This window comes from Pan troglodytes, chromosome 22 (genome assembly GCF_028858775.2).
Source record: "Pan troglodytes isolate AG18354 chromosome 22, NHGRI_mPanTro3-v2.0_pri, whole genome shotgun sequence".
Classification (NCBI taxonomy): Eukaryota; Metazoa; Chordata; class Mammalia; order Primates; family Hominidae; genus Pan; species Pan troglodytes.
The window spans coordinates 37,703,060-37,728,416 of NC_072420.2; the positions used below are offsets into that span (position 1 = coordinate 37,703,060).

Consider the following 25,357-nt stretch of genomic DNA (forward strand, 5'->3'; position numbering starts at 1 on the left):
GTTAAGCTAGGGACGTCTGCAGTCATGCAGAAAAGCTTCTTCTTCTTCTTCTTTTTTTTTTCTTTTTGAGTTGGAGTTTTACTCTTGTTGCCCAGGTTAGAGTGCAATGGTGCGATCTTGGCTCATCAGAGCCTCCGTCTCCCGGGTTCAAATGATTCTCCTGCCTCAGCCTCCCAAGTAGCTGGGATTACAGGCGTGCACCACCATGCCCAGCTAATTAACTTTTTTCTTTTATTTTCTTTTTTCTTTTTCTTGAGACGGAATCTTGCTCTTGTTGCCCAGGCTAGAGTGCAATGGCGTGATCTTGGCTCCCCGCAACCTCCGCCTCCCGGGTTCAAGCGATTCTCCTGCCTCAGCCTCCCAAGTAGCTGAGATTACAGGTATGCGCCACCATGCCTGGCTAATTTTGTATTTTTAGTAGAGACAGGGTTTCTCCATGTTGGTCAGGCTGGTCTCAAACTCCCGACCTTAGGTGATCCTCCTGCCTCAGCCTCCCAAAGTGCTGGAATTACAGGCGTGAGCCACCACGCCTGGCCTTTTTTTTTTTTTTTCCCGAAAGCTAACGTGGGCCTTAACATAAGGATTCAAAAACAGATATATTTCACCTAACAATTCTATTTCTGAGAATATATCCAAAAGAACTGACAGCAGGTGCTTGAAGGAATGGTGTTCATAGTGCATTATTCACAACAGCCAGAAGGTGGAAGCAACTCAAGTGTCCATCTACTGAGGATGAATGGATAAACAAAATGTGGTCTCTGCACATAAGGGAATATTACTCAGCCTGAAAAAGGAAAGAAATTCTAAGCTATACTACAATATGGATGAACCTTATGGGTATTATGCTGAGTGCAATAAATCCGCCAAGAAAGGCAAATACTCACAGATTCCACTTATATGAGGTACCTATAATTCTCAAACTCACGAGGACAGAAAGAATGGTGGCTGCCAGGGCCTGGCAAAGGGGGAAGTGGGAAGTTACTGTTGAAGAGTTTCAGCTTTGCAAGATGAAGAGTTCTCTGGGTAGATGGTGGTGATGGGAGCACAGCAGCATGAGTGTACCTAATGCTGCTAAACTGTGCACCTCAAATGGTAAAGATGCTAGATTCCATGTTACGTGTATTTTACCACAATTGTAAAAAATAAAAATAAATAACTTTTGGCTGGACATGGTGGTTCACACCTGTAATCCCAGCATTTTGGGAGGCCGAGGCGGGCAGATCTCTTGAGGTCAGGAGTTTGAGAACAGTCTAAACAACATGATGAGACCCCATTTCTACTAAAAATACAAAAATTAGCTGGGTGTGGTGGCACACCCCTGTAATCCCAGCTACTCAGGAGGCTGAGGCATGAGAATTGCTTGAACCCGGGAGGCAGAGGTTGCCATGAGCCGAGATCACGCCACTGCACTCCAGCCGGCGTGACAGAATGACACTCCATCTCAAACAAAACAAAACAAACAAACAAAAAACTTAAAAAAAAAAAAAAACACCCCAAACAAATATATCTCTTATTCCCATGGAACAAATATACAAATATCCTTTTTTGGTCTTAAATATTTTAGAAAATAACAACATCAAAAGCAGTAACAACCTCTTGTAGCTTCTAAAACAGCTTTCAGAGTTGCAGAACACTTAGGAGCAGATAACAGGAAATACGGTCTAACTAAACAGAAGAAAAGGAAATTATCATTTCCCTGCTTGTCTTCAGCACTGTTTATGTAAAAATATTCTGACCTCTTAGATGTTCTGAGTTTTGGGATCCTCTTCCTAGGCAGGCCGGAAACCTTCAGGGCTGACATCTTTACTTTTTGTTTCCAGGCAACAGTGGAGAGTCAGCATATGAAAAATAATTTTTAATTAAAGACAGCAGGAGAAGAAATAGAATCTCCATTTTATTTAACTCCCGGGCAGGGAGGGTTTCACACACTTGAAGTTCAGCAATTTTTCCCAGTTTATAAGCCAGGGTCCTAATTAAGTTTCTTAAGATTTCTACCCCTTCCCCAAATTACTTCCTCTATTATAAAGACCTCCCATGGACTCAAACGAAGTTTAAGAAATAGTTTAAAATACTTGGTAACACAAAAGGTCTTTGAATTCCCAACTACCTCAATGGCAATTTATTTTGTTCACTGTATTTTAATTCCTGCACCTGCAAAAGAAAAACTAAAAAACAAACAAACAAAAAACTCTCATTTTACATTACCAGTAAATTTATTTTTCATTAAACACATTTTCAACAAAAACACGCATAATTATGGATTTTAATTATGGTTTATGTAGCTACATTCTACCTCCCCAAGGACAGATTATCCACATAAATTATTTGGAATTCTTCTACTAAGGAAATTTGTCTATTCTCCCCATATTTTCAATTATTCAATATTTACTGATATCAATATAAGCTCAAGAGTATTTATTTTATACCTCGAGTTATAAACAAATACTACTTTATTTTGTTGCTCAAATTGTCCCAGCTTTGGCCATGGTGGTCTTATATTGTACTTGGCCGAAGGAAAAAAAAAAGAGAGAGAGAAAATAGACTGTCTACTGCCTGCAGGTGCTGAGTTTGGTCTTTTTGCTCTTTAAATTTATTTTTATTTTATTTTATATTTATTTTTTGAGACAGAGTCTCACTCTGTCATTTGGGCTGGTGTAGAGTGATGCAATCTTGGCTTACTGCAACTTCCACCTCCCGGGTTCGAGCGATTCTCCTGCCTCAGCCTCCGGAGTAGCTAGGATTACAGGTGCACACCGCCACGCCTGGCTAATTTTTTGTATTTTTTTTTTTTAGTAGTGACAGGGTTTCACCATGTTGGCCTGGCTGGTCTCAAACTCCTGACCTAATGTGATCCACCTGCCTCGGCCTCGCAAAGTGCTGGGATTACAGACGTGAGCTACCATGCCCAGCCCTTCAAATTTATTTTTAGTGGCGCTCACTTTCTTTTTTTTTCTTTTCTTTTTTTTTTTTTTTGAGACAGAGTCTCATTGTGCAGCCCAGGCTAGAGGGCAATGGTGCGGTCTCAGCTCACGGCAACCTCTGCCTCCCGGGTTCAAGCGATCCTCCTGCCTCAGCCCTCCGAGTAGGTGGGACTACAGGCGTGTGCCACTACTCCCGGGTAATTTTTGTATTTTTATTAGAGACGGGGTTTCACTGTGTTGGCCAGGCTGGTCTTGAACTCCTGACCTCATGACCCACCCGCCTTGGCCTTCCAAAGTGCTGGGATTACAGGGGTGAGCCACCGCGCCTGGCCGTGGCATTCACTTTCTACAGCCCAGGTATCTGACAGGAACTCGAGTCCTGCTTCTCTGTACCAGTTACTTAACCTCTGGGAAGTCCAGTTTCTTAATCTGTAAACTGAGGATAATGCCTGATTTGCAGGGTTAGAGGGAGGATTATAAATTAATGTATGCTCCAGAAAAGACCAAATGATTCTACCTCTGTGAGGTGCCTGGGATGGTCAAATGCATAGATACAGAAAGCGGAATGGTGGTTACCAATGGCAGGGGGTGGGGAATGAGGAGTTACTGTTTCACGGGTAGAGAGTTTGGTTTGGGATGATGAAAAAGTTCTGGAGATGAGGGGCCGGTTGCACAACAATGTGAGTGGATTTATTGCCACTGAATTGTACATTTGAAAATGGTTAAAATGGTAAATTTTATGTTATGTACCTTTTGCCACAATAAAAAGTAATATATTCATTGTTGAAAATTTAGAAAACAAGTTTTAAAGCCCCTCCAAATCTTTAGTAATGTCAGCACTCAGCAGGCACTTCTGTTTTATTTGTAGCCTTTGAATATATAGTTCACATCCTATGCATACAGTTTTGTTCTTTCCACATGGTCATGTTTTTCCCATGCTGTTCAAAACTCTGTAAACATATTTTTATTAACTGCATACTATTCTACCATCATTTATTTAATCATTGCCATATTTTTGGACATAGTTTTTCAACAGTAAGCAGCGCTGTCTGATTAAATACATCTTCATTCCCATTTCAGAATACATCTATAGTATAGACACAGGTAGAATTACTGGGACAAAATGTGAACTTTCATTTTTGTTGTGCTTTTTTTGAGACAGGGTCTTAGGGTCTTGCTCTGTTGCCCAACATGGAGTGCAGTGGCATGATCATGGCTCACTGCAGCCTGCAACTCCTGGGTTCAAACAGTCCTCCCACCTCAGCCTCCTGGGTAGCTGGGACCACAAACATGTGTCACCACACCCGGCCTGGGTGAACATTTTTATGGCACACAATACACCTTATCAAACTTTTTCATTGCATTGCCACCAGCTACCTAGAAGACACTCATTTAAAAACATGCACACCTAGCCAGGCGTGGTGGTGTACACCTGTAGTCCTAGCTACTTGGGAGGCTGAGGTGGGAGGATCATTTGAGCCTGGAAGGTTGAGGCTGCAGTGAGCCGTGATCATGCCACTGCACTCCAACCTGGGCAACAGGGCAAGACTCTGTCTCAAAAAACAAACAAACAAAAAACACAACGAAAACACCCCTTCTGCACCCAGTTGCCCAGTGTTCTTTCATTTTTTCTTTTTTTAAAAAATTATATATATATATATTTGAGAAAAATAACAGCGTCTCACTCTGTGGCCCAGGCTGGGCTGCAGTGGTGTGATCATGTCTTACTGCAGCCTCAACTTCCTCGAGCTCAGGTAATCCTCCCACCTCAGCCTCCTGAGTAGCTGGGACCACAGGCCCACTCCACCACGCCTGGTTAATTTTTGTATTTTTGTAGAGACGGGGTTTCACCACTCCGGCCAGGCTGGTCTGGAACTCTTGACCTCAAGTGATCTGCCTGCCTCTGCTTCCCAAAGTGTGCAGATTACAGGATTGAGCCACCGCGCCCTGCCTAGTGTTCTTGTAAAACCCCATTCTGCGTTTAGATTAAATATGGTAACTTATTGTTGCAATATGGTCCGCTAATGTTCTTTGCCTCCTTCTAGCCTCCTCCCATTAATTCCCCCCTCTTAAATGTTTGCCTTTATTTAGATTTAATTATTGTTGCTCAAAATCTTAATTTAAAAAATGTGAAAACACTTTAATGTCTGAAGTTCTTCGATTTTTTTTTTTTTTTTTTTGAGACAGAGTCTGGTTCTTGTTGCCCAGGCTAGAGTGCACTGGCGCGATCTCGGCTCACTGCAACTTCTGCCTCCCGAGTTCAAGCGATTCTCCTGCCTCAGCCTCCCAAGTAGCTGGGATTACAGGCACCCGGCACCACACCCGGCTATTTTTTTGTATTTTTCTTAGTGGATACGGGGTTTCATCATGTTGGCCAGGCTGGTCTCAAACTCCCGACCTCAAGTGATCCACCCGCCTGGGCCTCCCAAAGTGCTGGGATTACAGGCATGAGCCACCGCGCCTTGCGGAAGTTCTTCGATTTTTTTTTTTTTTTTGGAAAGGGAATCTCGCTCTGCCTCCCACGCTGGAGTGCAGTGGCACACTCTCGGCTCACTGCAACCTCCGCCTCCCAGATTCAAGCCATTCTCCTGCCTCAGCCTCCCAAGTAGCTGGGATTACAGGAGACTGCCACCACGCCCGGCTAATTTTTTTATTTTTAGTAGAGACGGGTTTCACCATATTGGCCAGACTGATCTCGAACTCCTGACTTCAAGTGATCCACCTGCCTCGGTCTCCCAAAGTGCTGGGATTACAGGTGTGAGCCACCGCGCCTGGCCTAGTTCTTCGATTTTTTAACATCCATCACAGTAACTTAAATTATATAAAGTAACTACCCCTGAGGAGCCCGGGGGTCCAGGCCCGCGGCCCTCCAGCGCCTTCGGTGTTCTGTCGCAGTGCACTACGTGTGAAACTGCTTTCTCCCACCCTGGCCGTGCGCTGGTGATGGTGGCAGCGGCGCTCCAGCGACGCCCGGGGAAGTGTCGCCAGGGTCGGGCAAGGTCGCTTCTGCTGGTCGGGAGGCCCTTTCTAAGCCTGGCTGGGGCTAACCGAAGGAGAAGCCCGCCGCTCCAGGCTTTATTAAAAATTCGCATTCTTTCCAAGGCCGCCATCGGTGGGAAGGGTGCGCTCGTAGCACCCCTCTTGCTCGGTTCCATTCCTGGTCTTCTGTCTCCTGGAAGGGTCGCCGCGCCCCACCCCACCCGCTTCGCCACGGGTTCGAGCCCTGGCGTCGGGGCGTCCGGGAGCCCACTGTGCAGCACCGAAGGCAAGGCCGGTGCACGCGGACCCGAGGATTCGGTAGATGTCCCCGAAGACCCGCTGCCGCTCTAAGGCGGTGGAAGCGAGATTCTCCGGAAACCCGGGGAATCCGATGCTCGCACAGGACCAAAGCCCGAGGCCGCGGGGACCACAGAGGGACGGAGAAGCCGGGACTCCTCACATCCCACATCCGGCAGGGGAAGCCCAGCGGCTGAGCGCAGGTCCCCCCAGTCCCCGAGGGAGTGCGCCCGACGGAAACGCCCCTAGCCCGCGGGCCTCGCTTTCCTCTCCCGGGTTCCTGGGTCACTTCCCGCTGTCTCCAGCCCGAGCTCGTGGCCCCAATCCCTGGTACCTTCATCCTCTGGTCACCCCTTCTCTGTGCCCCCTCCCCGACTTTCTTTGTCCCGTCCCCACCCTTGCCCGGGCCTGCCGGACTCCCCTCCTTGACACCCGGCGCCACCTCCTTGAGCTTTTCTCGTCTCCTCCCCATCCCCGGCTCCCTGGTCCCCTCCCGGAACTTCTCTGGTCCCCTCCGCTCCTCCGATCCGGGCTTTTCCTTCGTACCCTGCGGCCCCCTCCGCACCCCTCACGGAGCTCCTCGGGTCCTGCCCCCTCCCCGCGCTTGCCCGCGCCGCCCCGCCCCCGTTTTTAAACCTGGCGCGCGGGTAGGTGAGCGCGTTAGCCCGAGTGGATCTAGGCGCGCTCGTAGGCCGGCGCCGCAGCAAGGGGCGCGGGCTCCGCCGGCACCATGGAGCCCGAAGCGGCGGCCGGAGCCCGGAAGGCGCGGGGGCGCGGCTGTCACTGCCCGGGGGACGCTCCCTGGAGGCCTCCGCCACCGCGCGGGCCGGAGAGGTGAGGGTGGCCCCGCGCCCCGGTGGACGCGCTGAGAGGCGTGCGCGGTGGCGGTGCGGGGAGCGCAGCGAGCGGGAGGCTGGGGCGCTGCTGAACCCCCGATCCCCAGCGGAGCTCCGGAGCTCGACGGCGACTCCAAGCAAGCTCCTGAGCCGGCAGCCGGGTTCCCGGGAGGGGCGCTCAGTTCTCCGGTTCCAACGCACAGCTCTGAAGTGCGGAGGCCCAGGATGTAGCTGGCCAGGAAAGGGGCCGACGCTTCCGTGTAGAGGAGATCTCAGTTAGCCAGCCGGGGACACTGCAGTCTCGGGCTCCTAAGCCAGCCTTGCAAAGGCAATCTCTCACCTTGCTACTTTCTCGGTAGCCGTTTCTGTTGTCCCTGGATTGGGGGCTCGGCGTTCGCTGTCCCTGGGCACCAACCCTTTTAAAGACAGTAACGTTGTAGGAAATCAAATTAGCCAGGGAGGTAGGGAAGGGACCGGGTAGGCCGGATGGGCCAGGTAGCCAGGCAGGAGAAAGATTCCCTCTTTTCTTTTCTTTTTTTTTTTTTTTTTTTTTTTTTTTTTTGAGACAGGGTCTCACTGTGTCGCCCAGGCTGGAGTGCAATGGCGTGATCTTGGCTCACGGGAACCTCCGCCTCCCGGGTTCAAGCGATTTTCCTGCCTCAGCCTCCTGAGTAGCAGGGATTACACGCGCCTGCCACCACGCCCGGCTAATTTTTGTATTTTTAGTAGAGACTGGGTTTCGCCATGTTGGCCAGGCTGGTCTCGAACTCCTGACCTCGAGTGATCCACTAACCTCAGCCTCCCAAAGTGCTGGGATTACAGGTGTGAGCCACCGCGCCCAGCCCTCTTTTTTTGTTTGTTTGTTTTTCATCCTACAACTCTGTAAAATCATCTCTGTAGAATCAATCTCCTTCAGTGACCAAGGTGGTGTGATTGAAATTAACCGGGGACAAAGTAGACAGCTATAGTTGGGGAACCCCGAATTGAACAATTCAGCCAGGATTTGCAGGGAGAGAAATCTCTCAACTAATGGGTTCCCTGATAATTGTGTGAGATTCGGGACCTCCCTTCTCAAAGCTTAACTGGAGGCAGAGAACTGGGGACGTAGCAGGAGAGAAAAAACACAAATGACAGTAATTTATCCACAGCCCTGAGAACTCCAGGGAAAGTTCCTGGGGGGTCCGGTGCCTCTTTTTCAGGCAGGCACTGGAACTAAGAATAACTCTCATGGCATAGTTTGAAGGCAGCAGAAGTGCCCAGGGTTCACTCTCTCCTGGCGCTTGCCGTTCCAGCCCCGCGCCGTGGCGACCTTGGATCCAGACACCTGGAGATGCTGAGCTGACCAGAACTGGAAGGCCGGTAAGGTTCAGTGCGGGCGTTGTAGGTAACCCGTCCAGCCACAAAGTGGCATCGTCTTTTAAAATACAGGGACCGTGAACGGCCTTCTGCGCAGGGCCGTCCCTTGGGCGTCTAACCCAGGAGCGCCTCGGGGTCTGGGAGTTGGAACCTGAATGAGTAAGGTGTTAATCAGACCTGACTCGCATTATAGATTGGGCTCCTGGTGGCTTCTCCTTCCTAAAAAAGCATACCCACTATAAAAGCATAGTCGTAGGCTGGGCGCGGTGGCTCGGGCCTGTAATCTCAGCACTTTGGGAGGCCGAGACGGGTGGATCACCTGAAGTCAGGAGTTCGTGACCAGCCTGGCCAAGATGGCGAAACCCCGTCTCTACTAAAAATATAAAAATTAGCTGGGCATGGTGGCAGGCGCCTGTAATCCCAGCTACTTAGGAGGCCGAGGCAGGAGAATCGCTTGAACCCGGGAGGCGGAGGTTGCAGGGAGCCGAGATCATGCCACTGCACTCCAGTGTGGGCGACAGAGCAAGACTCATCTCAAAACAAACAAACAAACAAACAAAAAAAAAACAAAAAACCGTAGTAGTTTCATGGGAATTATAAGGAATGTCCTCCCTGTTGCGGTTTCTTCTGCAAAGCAACAGGTCGGGAGGGGAGGGGAGAGGCTGCCACTATCGCTTGCCTTAGAGAAAAGCTGAGAGCACCATTAGCGTTGGGCCGGTGCCACAGAGCAAATAGGACTGAGCCCCATCTAAGGTGCCCAGAGTTGCGGTTAAAAGCCCCCACCCCGCGTCTGGCCCTTTCTGAAGCACTTTCAGCCCCGTCAAGCACTCCTGGGGTATCTCATGTTGTCTGAGCAAATACACTCAAGCAGAGGGCTTTGTGGGCAAGATTAATGACCTCCACCATTCTTTTGTTACTCTGCATTGGTAACTCAGTTGCTTTATACTTACTGATGTAATGACTTGCTTTCATAGAATTTACCTTTCCTTTGTTACATTTTAAAATATAAATTGATGACTTTTACTTAATTTTTTTTTTTTTTGATGAGTCTTAAAACACTGAAGAATTAGGCTGGGAAAGACCATGTATTGAATTTACATAACACGTGTTATATGGCCTAACGTGCAGTTATTTGTAATATGGTAAGAAAACTTGATTGTGGGAAAACAGACCTTCACCGTATTTTGATATTTGCACGACTTTATTAAATTAATCTGAATATTGGGAATTTTAATTTACTTCAAAGAAGGAAGCAGATAAAAGATAAATCAATTAACAAGAGATGATTTTTAGTCCCCGATTATTTATACATATATCTAAATAATGTAAAATCCCTTCTTTTGTATTCAAACTTAGTTCTTAAACATAAAATTTAAAGGTGCTTGTGTGAGAATATAGATGTTTACAATTATCCCGTTTTCTTTTAAATGAAATGGATGTGGAGCCTATCAGTTTCTTGCAGGAATAAAAATACGATAGCACGCTCCCTAAGTAAGACAGATGGTTTTGGGTTTTGTTTTCTGTTTTGATAAGGCCGTTTGTGAGAAAAATTTACTTGCAGAGAAATGTTAAACGTTAACTTTCTCGCTGATCGGCAGGTAGCCTGTCACGCTGAAGTAGTTCTGTCCACGGATGTGGGTGTGGGAAGAGTGGTTGTTCCCTGGGGGCTGTAGAGCCCGCCAATCCTCACCCCTAGCCCGGAGCCCGCTCTTTGCAGAGCCCAGCTGGTTGCGCAGAGCGACCAGCGCCAGTCTGTGCTCTGGTACTGTGCACCGCCCTGGGTTCCCTGCAGTCCACCGACGAGAGCTGCCCAGCGCGGGGAAGGAACGCTTCTTGCTCAACAGCGCCCTCGCCCGACAAAGCAGGACAATTCCCCGGCTCCCAAGCCCTCTTCTGTATTTCTTAAAAATGCCATTGGCTGGAGTGGCGGTGAGGAGGACTAACGCCTGGTGACCTGTACCAGGGCTCCCGGCAAGCAAAGCAAAACTAGAATAAAACCTCAAGTAGGCCGGGCGCGTGGCTCACCCTGTAATCTCAGCACTTTGGGAGGCCGAGGCGGTCGGATCATCTGAGGTCAGGAGTTCGAGACTGACCTCATGAACATGGTGAAACCCTGTCTCTACTAAAAATACAAAAGTTAGCCGGGCAGCGGTGGTGTGCGCCTGTAATCCTAGCTACTCAGGATGCTGAAGCAGGAGGATCGCTTGAACCTGGGAGGCAGAGGTTGCAGTGAGCTGAGATCGGGACACTGCATTCCAGCGTGGGAGACAGAATGAGACCCTGTCTCAAAAACAAAAACAAAACCCAAAAAACCCTCAAGCAGAGGGAAGGCCTCAAGGCCCTGTACTCTGAGCAGCACGGTCACCCTCACCCACTTCATGCCCCTACAACCCTTAGGGAGCTATCTCCCTCCCCTACCTGCACCTTTCTTGATCTCTGTTGCGTTTCCCTCCTGGCCACTTGCGGGCACTGTCAGGGAGGCAGTTTCCTGGAAAACATCAGGGACTGTTTGTTCTTCTGGGCCTGCCCTATCTGCCAGGCTCCCACTTCTTAGCCCTAGCCCGGTCAGAGACTCGAACGGGGAGGAGAAGGCTGACCCCCACTGAAAGCCTCTCTGCACCTGTCAGTCCTCAGGCTCATAGGAAAACACACTCGCACATATCTTAAACGCAGTGCTTGCCTTGTGCACATTTCTGTTCTCGTGTTTCATTATAAAATGTGAATATTTAGACATTTCCCTCAGCAGACAAAGGATCCTTTTGGAAAACAATCGGGATATTTATGGCTTTTTTTTTTTTTTTTTTTTTTTTGAGGCAGAGTTTCGCTCTTGTCGCCCAGGCTGGAGTGCAATGGTGCAGTCTCAGCTCACTGCAATCTCAGCTCACTGCAATCTCAGCTCACTGCAGCCTCTGCCTCCCAGGTTCAAGCGATTCGCCTGCCTCAGCCTCCAAGTAGCTGGGATTACAAGCGTGCGCCACCACGCCCGGCTAATTTTTGTATTTTTAGTAGGGACGGGGGTTTCACTATGTTGGCCAGGCTGGTCTCGAACTCCTGACCTCAGATAGTGAACCTCCTGCCTCCGCCTCCCACAGTGCTGGTAATTACGGGCGTGAGCCACTGCGCCCTGCCTGGCATAAAACTTTTAAAGCTGCGTATGTTTGTGGGGTAAGGTTTTTAAAGTGGATAAAGGTGTGCTGAATGTTTTAACAGGGTCCAGTTAGAACTGGACGATTTACAGAAGTTATTCTTTCTCTGACACCTGCCACTGCCGAGTTAGGCCCTGTCTGATCGCAGGGCGCCAAATAGCTGTTAGCAGGGCAAGATTGCTTGTGGCCATAAAGTAGGGCCTGAGGAAATAGGAGTGTTTTATAATCACGAACAGAGCTTAACAAAGAAGCAGCTTCCTGTATCCCCCAAAGAGTGAACAACTTTATGGAAAAGATTTTGTTTCAAAGAGCCTCATCACTTTCTTAGCTCATCACAGTGAATTATGAAAATACGGCTGGGGCCGGGCGCGGTGTCTCACGCCTGTAATCCCAGCACTTTGGGAGGCCGAGGCGGGCGGATCACGAGATCAGGAGATCGAAACACGGTGAAACCCCATCTCTACTAAAAATACAAAAAATTAGCCGGGCGTGGTGGCATGCGCCTGTAGTCCCAGCTACTCGGGAGGCTGAGGCAGGAGAATCTCAGTGAGCCGAGATCGCACCACTGCACTCCAGCCTGGGTGAGCAGAGTAAGACTCCGTCTCAAAAAAAAAAAAAAAAAAAAAAAATATGGCAGGGAAAATGTAATGTCTGCAGAGGCTCCTTACAGGCGAATTTGCTCATATATATCATGTGCACATTCCCTCCGCCACCCGCCCCAGCGTCCGTGCAGGATGGAATGGCGTGGAGATTCACGGTGTCAAAGTCCTTCCTTGTCAGGCCATAGTAAGTTTTGTCCTGTTTCTCATCTGGTTCCAACTGAACTTTGGAATCTGAAGATTTGGGGTTTCTGATGCACTGCCCCAGACCATTTCAGCTCTTTATTTATTATTATTATTATTATTATTATTATTATTATTGAGACGGAGTCTCGCTCTGTTGCCAGGCTGGAGTGCAGTGGTGCAATCTCAGCTCACTGCAACCTCCGCTTCCCGGGTTCAGGCGATTCTCCTGCCTCAGCCTCCCGAGTAGTTGGGACTACAGGCACATGCCACCACGCCCAGCTAAATTTTTTGGTATTGTTAGTAGAGACTGGGTTTCACTGTGTTGGCCAGGCTGGTCTTGAACTCCTCACATCAAGTGATCTGCCCACTTGGGCCTCCCAAAGTGCTGCCATTACAGGAGTGAGCCACCGTGCCCAGCCTGAGTTCACATCCTGCCCTCATCCAGAAGCTCTTTACCATCAATTTTCAAGACTGGTTCCTCCAAGCCCTTTCTATATCAGCCTCATCTGTGCACAGCTCCCTGCGGCCGCTGCTCTCCTTGAAATACAGATCTGATAGTTGGACTCCCTGACTCAAAAATCCATCTCCAGTTCCTGTATCCAGAGTCAAACCTAAACTCAACAGTGGGTATTCAAGGCAAATGTCACCGTTTGAGCCCTTTGCCCATCACAGGGTCTCATTTGTTCCACACCAGGCTCCTCATGGCTCCCCACCTGCACGCCCTGTTTTCCTGCCACTCTGATTTTTTTTTTTTTTTTTTTGAGACGGAGTGTCGCTCTGTCGTCCAGGCTGGAGTGCAGTGGCAGGATCTTGGCTCACTGTAACCTCCACCTCCCAGGTTCAAGTGATTCTTGTGCCTCAGCCTCCCAAGTAGCTGGGATTACAGGCATGCGCCACCACGCCCATGCCTAGCTAAATTTTCAGATTCCACCCGCCTCAGTCTCCCAAAATGCTGGTATTACAGGCATGAGCTACCACTCCCGGTACTGCCACTCTGAATTTGATGCTCTCCTCTGCCAAAATAGTCTTAGAATTGCAAACCCACATGCCACAGATGTCTCTGCGAGGCCCTTCATGAACCCGTTCCTGACCTTCCTTCATGCTTAGAATCATGGGTATCTTCCCGTGTGATGCTTTGTAGCTGGTTATTAGCATACATGTGCGTCTCTGTCCATTAGATTGTAAAATGCTGGACTGAGGCACTGTGTCCAACTCCTTCCATCTGAATTCTTCACAGTGCCTGGGACATTTTGGGCCGCGGTAACAGGAACACGGGCTTATCGAATACTGATAAGGTGTCTAAACTCTCTAAAATTGGTATTGATATGACCAACTGCAGATGACTTACGTTCTGTGGTTTAAAACCTCAGGATGTCACCTTCCGACACTCCTGCACTGTCTCTGTGTTTGTATGTGTCTGTCGTTACAGCTTGAACCTAGGGCTGACCAACACACTTTTGGATCAAAGGGAGCCTTTGGGTTTCAGCATCCTGTAAGGTAATATACGACTTCACAATAAGTAATCTGTAATTTCCTTTTAATATAGGCATTAATATGCTTTAGTGTCTTCAACCACGTAGATTGTCAACAAAGTGGAAAATAATTCAATGTATTCTTTGGTATTGTTTAGTTTCCTTATACCAAGGAGATTTTGTTGGATTTCTGGAATCCATTCATGTATTCATTCATTCAGTGTTTTCTACAAAGTGCAATTGGCCTCTCTCTTTTCTTTATACCTGTTATTTCTACTTCTCATTACAAATTGTGCCTTGTATTATATTTATATAATTGCATATGAATTGTATATGCATATACAAAAACTTAGATATTGAGGTATATTTCTATTGTTCTACCAGGATATAAGCTAGTATATTGTCTAGTGCAAAGTCGACCTTCAAAATCTATGTGTTGAGGGTGGACATGGTGGCTCATGCCTGTAATCCCAGCACTTTGGGAGGCTGAGGCAGGTGGATCACCTGAGGTCAGGAGTTCGAGACCAGCCTGACCAACATGGTGAAACCCCGTCTCTACTAAAAATACAAAAAATTAGCTGGGCATGGTGGTGGGCACCTGTAATCCCAGCTACTTGGGAGGCTGAGGCAGGAGAATCGCTTGAATCTGGGAGGTGGAGGTTGCAGTGAGCCGAGATCACGCCACTGTACTCTAGCCTGGGCGACAAGAGCGAAACTCTGTCTCCAAAAAAAAAAAATCTATGTGTTGAGTAAATGGTTGTCTCCAGCACAGTGGGTGCCGAGCACCTTTGAGAGAGCCTTTCCCTCCCACCTCCTAAGTGTGTGTCATGGTCCTGGTGGTGACCAGGATTCTCACTGCTGTATCCATCTACACTCTGTCCATTTTAGACAAGTGGCTCATGTTCAGGATTTCTGCCTGTCTCTCTGTCTCTGTCTCTCTCTTTTTCTCTGTCTGTCTCGCTCGATCTCCTTTACCAAAATTAACCTTGCCTGGGCCGCCTCCACCAGGTGCCTTTGCCCTGGTTACCCAAGAAGACTGGAAAGCTTAATACAACCCAAAGACACTCATGTGAAGGCATAAAGCTCAGTCTCCTCAGACTGGTCAGAAGGAAGCTTCCCTTGTATGCCTTACACCAATAGTTTTCTTTTCTCTTCTGACATCTCACTCTGTCACCCAGGTTGGAGTGCAGTGGCACAATCTCAGCTCACTGCAACCCCTGCCTCCTGAGCTTAAATGATCCTCCCACTTCACCCTCCTAAGTGGCTGGGACCACAGGTATGTGCCACCATGCTAGGAATGTCTGAGAATGTATTCCTAGCACCTAATTGTAAACATGGCTAAAAATGGAACTATGCTCATATTTCTGTCTTAGATGAACATACACATTCTGTCTGCTGCAGAATTCCTCAACCTCAGCACTATTGGCACTTTGGGCTGGATAATTCTTCACGGTGGGAGCTATCCTGGGCCTCGTAGGGTGTTTACCAGTATTCCTGGCCTCTACTCACTAAATGTCAGTAGCTTCCCCTCCATTGTGACAACCAAAAATGTCTCCAGACATTGCCAAATGTCCCCTGGAGGTCGAGAACCACTGGTCTATTGGATATCTTATGAAGTAAAAAACTATCATCCATTATTTATAGAAGGGTGTTTTCTCTCTCCCTTTTCTCTTCTATCTGAAAAAAAAGGATATTGAAATCAGCTTTGCAAATAAGCAGTGATCAATTGACAAACTCACTTCTTCAGAAGACCACAGAGAAAAATGCAAATAAGTTAATGAATGAAAAGCAGGTCGAGGCATGGTGGCTCATACCTGTAATCTCACACTTTGGGAGGCCAAGGCAGGAGGATCACTTGAGCTCAGGAGTTGCAGACCAGCCTGGGCAATATGGCGAAACCCTGTCTCTATGAAAAATATAAAGAATTAGCTGGACGTGGTGGCATGCACTAGTAGTCTCAGCTACTCAGGAGGTTCAGGTGGGAGATGCTTGAGCCCAGGATTTCAAGGCTGCAGTAAGCCATGATTGCCTCACTGCACTCCAGCCTGGGTGGCAGAATGAGACCCTTTCTCAAAAACAAAAAAGAAAGAAAGTAAGTGAAGGATAAGAGATTATGGCCGGGAGTGGTGGCTCATGCCTATAATCGCAGCACTGTTGGAGGCCGAGCTGGGCGAATCATTTGAGGTCAGGAGTTCGAGACCAGCCTGACCAACATGGTGAAACTCCGTCTCTACTAAATACAAAAATTAGCCAGGCATGGTGGTGGGTGCCTGTAATCTCAGCTATATGGGAGGCTGAGACAGGAGAATCACTGAACTCAGAAGGCAGAAGTTGCAGTGAGCCGAGATTGCGCCACTGCACTCCAGCCTGGGTGAGAGAGTAAGACTCCCTTTCAAAAAAAAAAAAAAAAAAGATTACAGGGAGGGGGTATCTTAATACTTGCCATGTATGAGCAAATCCAAAATCTTATAAAACCTGGAATTTAGGGGTTCCAAATTTTACATACTTAAGCACTTTCTTTTTTCTTTCTCTTTTCTTTCCTTTTTTCCTAAGCACATCTTTTTTATTCTGGCAGAGCAAAGGACTTGTGCCTCCAATTTCTTTATGGCAACATCTGGAAAAATTAGCTGCTTCTCTAGACCAGGGTTTCAGAGATGTCAGAGTAAATTTCCTCCAGAACCCAAGGGGTTACAGCATTTCCCATGCTGCAGGGGACAGAGGGTGGGGTGGGAGAGTGGGGCTTCACCTAAATGGGACATCAATTATCCAAGAAGAGTCAAGTCCCCTATTTGATCAGAGTGAGCCTCCTAATCTTGGAACCCAATGTTTTCAGTTGCCTTTTACCTTCCTTGAAGCACACCCTTTTCCTTGCGACTGTCTAAATTGACTGGCTCAGTCAGATTTATAACTCACTTCTGAACCAGGGTAGGTTTATCACCAGGTGCCTCCAATAGGTGCCTAGAATTCTCTGTTCTGATGACTTAAATTCTGTGTGTTGTGAAGGCAAAGACCAGAAAGGAAGACTGGGGAGTTCTCTGCTTCTGGGAAAAAGCACCCTCTAGAAGCAATTTAGGACGAGGTTCAGGTTGATTAATGGTATATTTGTTTCTTAAATATTAGAGTCTATTTACCCATGTCAAAGCGTCAAGAATACCTGCGGAGTTCCGGGGAGCAAGTACTGGCCAGTTTCCCAGTGCAAGCCACGATTGACTTCTACGACGATGAGTCTACTGAGTCTGCTTCCGAAGCTGAAGAGCCAGAGGAAGGACCCCCACCCCTCCATCTTCTGCCCCAGGAGGTGGGAGGTCTGCAGGAAAATGGCCCAGGGGGAAAGGGCAGAGACCAGGGCATCAACCAAGGGCAGTGATCCTCAGGAGGGGGTGACCACTTGGGGGAGGGTCCGCTCCCTCAAGGTGTCTCCTCAAGGGGTGGCAAGTGCCCCTCATCCAAATGAATCAGTCTCTGTCTCCTGGGCCCTTCTCCAGGACCTGCCCCTCACGTTCTCTTGGGGACACCCGAGCCAGGACACCACACATCCCTGCTGAGTGTGCAGAGGCTAGAGGCTTCTCGGGCAGCCCCTGGCCTGCACACTACTCATGACAGAAAGTCAGCTTTTACTTTTCTTTCCCCTGGCGATTCGTTTTTGGTGCACTCATGCATGCCTTTGAGAAAGGATTCTAGGAGAAAGAGAAGGTCTATGTCAACAGAGTTGTTATCTCATAGAGCCAGTTTTCAAAGCTCCTTCTGCATTGTCACTCACTGATCAGGTGATGAATTCTTCCTAGATAGTCGCCCACTCCACCTCCTACTTAACCTGAGACTCATTATTTAGCTATTTCTGCTTTTGTAAAAATAATTTAGATATTAAACTCCAATTTTAATCTATCATCCAAGGGTAGATGTAGTTGCTTAGTAGCATTTTGGAAAAAAAAAAAAAGGTTTGGTTTGGTTTTGTGACGGAGTTTTGCTCTTGTCTCCCAGGCTGGAGTGCAGTGACACAATCTCGGCTCACTGCAACCTCCACATCTTGGGTTCAAGTGATTCTCCTGTCTCAGCCTCCCAAGTAGCTGGGATTACAGGCATGAGCTACCACGCCTGGCTAATTTTTTGTATTTTTAGTAGAGACTCGGTTTCACCATGTTGGTCAGGCTGGCTTTGAACTCCTGACCTCAGGTGATCCACCCGCCTTGGCCTCCCAAAGTGCTGGGATTACAGGCGTGAGCCACTGAGCCCGGCCAAAAAAAAATGTATTTATTAAAAAAAAATTTTTTTAACCCGCCGAATAATTCCCATAAGAGTAGCAAAAAGGACCAGCCTGACCAACGTGGAGAAACTCTGTCTCTATTAAAAATACAAAATTAGCCAGGCATGATGGCGCATGCCTGTAATCCCAGCTACTCGGGAGGCTGAGGCAGGAGAATGGCTAGAACCCGGGAGGCGGAGGTTGCCGTGAGTCGAGATCGCACCATTGCATTCCAGCCTGGGCAACAAGAGCGAAACTCCGTCTCAAAAAAAAGAAAAAAGAAAAAAAAGAGTAACAGAAAGATAGGGATTTTTAGGAGACAATTAGATAAAAATGTATGTGATGACTGTATAAGGAGGCCTGTGTGTATGAATTTATAGGGAGTAGAACCGTCTCTCTTCTTAGTTGGTGACTGTTTGGGACTTGGTATTTTAATAGATGAACACTATTTTTTTAATTTTTTATTTTTTTAACCCTACCCTTAACCCATGAACACTATTTTTAATTAAAGTATCTGATGTAAAATTATTTTGAGTTTTTAATATTTTGAGAAACGTGTATTCCTGAAACTTTTTGACTTACTTATCTTACATGTGGTGTCTTCCTGTATATAGTACATTATATCAATTTCTACTTGAAATAAATATTTTGAAAGAATGTTTGATAATCACCTTTTTTGCTTAAGACATTTTTATAATTAAATAGTTTCTGCTTTAAGGTTTTTTTGTTTTTCATGGTTTTTAAAAATAATTCTTTTAAAATTATAACCTATTATTTTATTTCAGTATTCTGTTTTATTTGTTAAAATTTTAGACACAGGGTCTTGCTCCGTCCCTGGCTGGAGTGCAGTGGCTCAATAATAGCTCACTGCAGCCTTGAACTCCTGGGCTCAAGGAATCCTCCCACCTCAGCCTTCGCAGTAGGTAGGACAACAGGCGTGAGCCACCATGCCCAGCAATGTTTTTTGAGACGGAGTTTCGCTCTTGTCACCCAGGCTGGAGTGCAATGGCACAATCTCGGCTCACTGCAACCTCTGCCTCACAGGTTCAGTCGATTCTCCTACCTTGGCCTCCTGAGTAGCTGGGATTACCGGCACGTGCCACCAAGCCTGGCTAATTTTGTATTTTTAGTAGAGGTGGGGTTTTACCATGTTGGCCAGGCTGGTCTCAAACTCCTGACCTCAGGTGATCCACCCACCTCGGCCTCCCAAGGTGCTGGGATTACAGGCATGAACCACCATGCCCAGCCACCCAGTTAATTAAAAAAAATTTTTTTTTTGTAGATACAGGTTCTCAATACATTGCCAAGGCTGCTCTTGAACTCCTGGCCTCAAGCTATCTTACCTAGGCCTCCTAAAGCACTGGAACTACAGGAATGAGCCACCATACTAGGCCCAATATATTAAAAAGTAGGAGTAATGAATGGAAATACTTTCAGCAATCCAAACACTATAGAAAGTACACATTGCAAAGTAAAATCACATTCTGCTCTTCCCCCTTTCCTTTGTCTAAAGATAACAAACATCAATTGTGTTTTATGGCTTCAGTCTTTTGAAAAATTCCTTTTTTGTGTGTTTTTCTTTTCTGGGCCTTTTTTTCTTTTAAAATGTTTACTTTTTTGTGTTTTGAACAAATTTGGCTACTTTTTCATTTAAAAATTAAAAATTGTATTTTATTGTTTCTTTTACTTGTTTAAAGTACATCTTTTCAGACTTAAAAACAATTAAACCTGGGTCAATTTCAGAAAGGATTTAAGATGACCCCGAATTTTGCTGGCTTTTCGCAGAAAAATGCTAGAAGTCTTATCTTCACTCCTTCATGTGATGCTTAAGATAAAAACTAAATAATCACATCTGGCTTTGTTGAGTTTTCTTGATAAATCAGTTTTATTGACAAATAAAGCCTGGTCCAATAATGAGTTTATCCTAAATAAACCAAACATAGTCCAAATTCTGATGGCATCAACCTCCACAGTTTAAAATATGCTGCGTGTGCCAGGTGAGATGGTTCACCCCTGTAATCCCAGCACTTTGGGAGGCCGAGGCAGGTGGATCACTTGAGTCCAGGAGGTCGAGACCTGCCTAGACATGGTGAAACCCCTTCTCTACTAAAAATACAAAAAATTCACCAGGCGTGGTGACACGTGCCTGTAGTCTCAGCCACTTGGGAGGCTGAGGTGGGAGGATCACCTGAGCCTGGGGAGGTTGAGGCTGCAGTGAGCCAAAATCACACCACTGTACTCCAGCTTGGGAGACAGAAAGAGACCCTGCTCAAAAAAGTTAATTAATATATGCTGTATGATAGTTTTACATTACATTAATTCTAAATTACTTAGAATCTGGCCAGCTTAGTGCAAATACAAAACAAGGCACTTTAGCTATGGCTAGCAATGGAATCACATATACTGTGGGTCAGACATTTTTGATAGCAAGGATATGGTGAGCTTGGGGCCTCCTTAGCTCTCTGATTGTTACAATTACGTGAATTAACTAAAAGTCTCAAACCTAAGAGCTCCAGGGTTTTGATCATGTATCCCTCTCACTTAAAAAATGTAGCTGAGCATGGTAGCTCATGCCTGTAATAACAGCACTTTGGGAGGCTGAGGCAGGAGGATCACTTGAGCCCAGGAGTTTGAGACCAGCCTGGGCAACAGAGGGAGACCTCATTCTCAACAAAAAATTAAAAAGCTAGCCAGGTGCAGGGGTGTGTGCCTATAGTCCCAGCAACTCAGGAGCCTGAGGTGGGAGATGCTGGAGCCTAGGAGTTCAAGGTTGCAGTGGGCTATGATTGCAGCACTGCACTCCAGCCTGGGCAACAGAGTGAGACTCCATCTCAACAAAATACAAAATTAAAAATGTGTGCCTGCCCCCTAACATATATTCACTTATGAATTATATGTTATGTTGAGCCATTTGAAATTGCTGATGCTTTACCATTTTTAACCTACAAAAAAAGGCAATTTCATATGGTTCAACCAACATGTACTATTGGGATAATATATTGCACATTACAAAATATACACAAGACGTATATTTTAAAGGATCGCCCAAGTTGGGCATGGTGGCTTACACCTGTAATCCCAGCACTTTGGGAGGCCAAGGCTGGAGGATTGCTTGTGACCAGCCTGGGCAACATAGCAAGACCACATCTCTAAAAAAAAAAAAAAAAAGCAAATAAGCAATTTCATTACTTTTTAAAACTTGTATTTTAAGTTCAGAGGTACATGTGCAGGTTTGTTACATAGGTAAATGCATATCATGGGGTCTTTTTATACAGATTATTTCATCACCCAGGTATTAAGCCTAGTACCCATTTGTTATTTTTTCTGATCCTCTCCTTCCTTCCACCCACCACCCTCCTATGGGCCCCAAATGTGTGTTGTTCCTCTCTGTGTGTCCATGTGTTCTCATCATTTAGCTCCCACTTGTAAGTGAGAACACGCAGTATTTGGTTTTCTGTTCCTGCATTAGTTTGCTAAGGATAATGGTCTCCAGCTCCATCCACATTCCTGCAAAGGATATGATCTTGTTCCTTTTTATGGCTGCATAATATTCCATGGCGTATATGTACCACATTTTCTCTGTCCAGTCTACCATTGATGGGCATTTAGGTTGATTCCATGTCTTTGCTACTGTGAACAGTGTTGCAATGAACATACACGTGTTTGTGTCTTTTTAAAATAATTTTTATTTTACGTTTGGGGTACATGTGAAGTTTTGTTATATAGGTAAACTCGTGTCACAGGGGTTTGTTGTACAGATTATTTCATCACCCAGGTATTAAGCCTAGTACTCAATAATTATTTTTTCTGCTCCTCTCCCTCCTCCCTCCATCCTCAAGTAGGCCCTAGCGTCTGTTGTTCCCCTCTTTGTGTGCACGAGTTCTCGTCGTTTAGCTCCCACTTATAAGTGAGGATATACCGTGCCTGCTTCCCTATTCCTGTGTCAGTTTGCTAAGGATAACGGCCTCCAAACCCATCCACGTTCCTGCAAAAGACATGATGTTGTTCTTTTTTTTTTTTTTTTTTTTTGAGACAGAGTCTCGCTGTGTCGCCCAGGCTGGAGTGCAGTGGCGCAATCTCAGTTCACTGCAAGCTCCGCCTCCCAGGTTCACACCATTCTGCCTCAGCCTCCCGAGTAGCTGGGACTACAGGCGCCTGCCACCACGCCCAGCTAATTTTTTTTTGTATTTTTAGTAGAGACGGGGTTTCACTGTGTTAGCCAGGATGGTCTCGATCTCCTGACCTCGTGATCCGCCCGCCTCAGCTTCCCAAAGTGCTGGGATTGCAGGCGTAAGCCACCGCGCCCAGCCGATCTTGTTCTTTTTTATGGCTGCATAATATTCCACATTTTCTTTATGCAATCTGCCATTGATGGGCATTTAGACTGATTCCAGTGCATGTGTCTTTATGGTAGAATGATTTATATTCCTTTGGGTATATACCCAGTAATGGGATTGCTGGGTCGAATGGTAGTTCTGTTTTGAGATCTTTGAGGATTCTCCACTCTGCTTTCCACAATAGTTGAACTAATTTACTTTCCTACCAACAGTGTATAAGCGTTCCCTTTTATCTGCAACCTCGCTAGAATCTGTTTTTTTGTTTTGTTTTGTTTTGTTTGCTTTTTAACAATAGCCATTCTGACTGGTGTGTGATGGTATCTTATGTTTTTGATTTGCATTTCTCTAATGATCAGTGATGTTGAGCTTTTTTTCATGTTGGCCACATTTATGTCTTCTTTTGAGAAGTGTCTATTCAAGCCCTTTTCCCACTTTTTAATGGAGTTGTTTGTTTTTTCTCTTGTAAATTTGTTTAAGTACCTTATAGATGTTAGATATTGGACCTTTGTCCAATGTATAGTTTGCAAAATTTCTCTCCCATTCTCTAGGTTGTCTTCTTACTCTGATGATAGTTTCTTTTGCTGTGCAGAAGCTCTTTAATTTAATAGATCCCATTTGTCAATTTTTGCTTTTGTTACAATTGCTTTTGGCATCTTTTTCTTTCTTTCTTTCTTTCTTTTTTAAGACAGAGTCTTACTCTGTAACCCAGGCTGGAGTGGAGTGGTGTGATCTAGGCTCACTGCAATCTCTGCGTCCTGGGCTCAAGTGATTCTCTTGCCTCAGCCTCTTGAGTAGCTGGGATTACAGGTGCCCACCACCACACCCAGCTAATTTTTGTATTTTTAGTAGAGATGGGGTTCCACCATGTTAGCCAGGCTGGTCTCAAACTCCTGACCTCAAGTGATCTGCCTGCCTTGGCCTCCCAGAGTGCTGGGATTACAGGCATGAGCCACCACACCTGGCTTTGCTTTTGGCATCTTTGTCATGAAACCTTTGCCCATTCCTATGTCCAGAATGATATTGCCTAGGTTGTCTTCCGGGGTTTTTATAGTTCTAGGTTTTACATGTAAGTCTTTAATCCATCTTGAGTTGATTTTTGTATATGGTGTAAGGAAGGGGTCCAGTTTCAATCTTCTACATATGGCTAGCCAGTTATCCCAGCACAATTTATTAAATAGGGAGTCCTTTCCCCATTGCTTTTTTTTTTTTTTTTGGTCAGTTTTGTTAAAGATCAGTTGGTTATAGGTGTGTGGCCTTATTTCTGGGCTCTTTATTCTGTTCCATCCATCTATGTGTCTGTTTTTGTACCAGTACCATGTTGTTTTGGTTACTGTAACCCTGTAGTATGGTTTGATGTCAGGTAGGGTAATGTCCCCAGCTTTGTTCTTTTTACTTAGGATTACCTTCACTATTTGGGCTCTTTTTTTTGTTCCATATGAATTTTTAAAATAGTTTTTTCTAGTTCTATGAAGAATGTCATTGGAAGTTCGATAGAATAACGTTGAATTGGCTGGGTGCGGTGGTTCATGCCTGAATCCCAGCACTTTGAGAGGCCGAGGCGGGTGGATCACGAGGTCAGGAGATCAAGTCCATCCTGGCTAACACGGTGAAACCCCGTCTCCACTAAACATACAACAAATTAGCCGGGTGTGGTGGCAGGCGCCTGAAGTCCCAGCTACTTGGGAGGCTGAGGCAGGAGAATGGTGTGAACCCAAGAGGCAAAGCTTGCAGTCAGCCGAGATCGCGCCACTGCACTCCAGCCTGGGCGACAGAATGAGACTCTGTCTCAAAGAAAAAAAAAAGGGAATAATGTTGAACCTAGAAATTGCTTTGGGCAGTATAGCCATTTTAATGATATTCTTCCTATCCAGGAACATGGAATGTTTTTCCATTTATTTGTGTCATTTCTGATTTCTTTGAGCAGGGTTTTGTAATTCTCATTGCAGAGATCTTTCACTTCCCTGGTTAGCTGTATTCCTAGGTATTTTATTCTTTTTGTGGCGATTGTGAATGGGATTGAATTCCAATTTGACTCTTGCTGGCTGTTGTTGGTGTATAGGAATGCTGGTGATTTTTGCACATTGGTTTTGTATCCTGAGACTTTGCTGAAGTTGTTTATCAGCTGAAGGAGCTTTTTGGCCGAGACTTTAGAGTTTTCTAGATACAGGATCATGTCATCTGCAAAGATAGTTTGACTTACTCTGTTTCCATTTGGAGATGCTCTTTATTTCTTTATCTTGCCTGATAAGCATTTAAATTATTAATAGTTCTTAAATCCTTTTATTCTCATGAAATAAATATATATACTAAATAAATGTATGTATACTGTGTATATATATATAATATTTAAGCCACCTCACAGAGAAGCATGGATTCAAATAAAATATAGCATGCACTTACTAAATTATACTTTTCAGTCACATCCACCAATTTTGAAGAAGTTTTTACTGAAATTTGATGAATAAATCTTCTCTTGATGTGAATCCAAGTTTATTTATTTTTCCTTTTTTACTCTTTTTTTTCTTCTTCTTCTTTTTTTTTTTTTTGAGGCAGGGTCTCACTGTTGCCCAGGCTGGAGTACAGTGGTGTGACCTTGGCTCACTGCAACCTCTGCTTCACAGGTTCAAGTGATTCTCCTGCTTCAGCCTCCCGAGTAGCTGGGATTACAGGCACCTGCCACCACGCCCAGCTAATTTTTTTTTTTTTTGTATTTTTAATAGAGATGGGGTTCGCCATGTTGCCCAGGCTGGTCTCTACCTCCTGAGTTCAGGGCAATCCGCTGACTTCAGCCTCCTAAAGTGCTGGGATTACGGGTGTGAGCCACTGCACCCAGCCTATATATCATATGTATATATCATAGCTCATTGCAACCTCAAATTCCTGAGCTCGAGCAATCCACCCGCCTCTGCCTCCTGAGTAGCTGTGATTACAGGTATTCGCCACCATGCCCAGCTAATTTTTACATTTTTGCAGAGATGGGGGTCT

At 46.0% G+C, this 25,357-nt stretch overlaps 1 protein-coding gene across 1 annotated transcript; it reads left to right on the top strand.

Annotated features, from left to right (window-relative positions):
- Positions 1 to 6,340: 6,340 nt before the first annotated feature.
- Positions 6,341 to 18,658, top strand: RIPPLY3 (ripply transcriptional repressor 3). Its single transcript, XM_001169524.7, has 4 exons — positions 6,341 to 7,031; positions 8,326 to 8,392; positions 13,750 to 13,817; positions 16,913 to 18,658. Exons 1-4 carry the CDS (start codon positions 6,928 to 6,930, stop codon positions 17,157 to 17,159), a joined length of 486 nt encoding a protein of 161 aa, XP_001169524.3. The 5' UTR covers positions 6,341 to 6,927; the 3' UTR covers positions 17,160 to 18,658.
- The last annotated feature ends 6,699 nt before the right edge of the window (positions 18,659 to 25,357 follow it).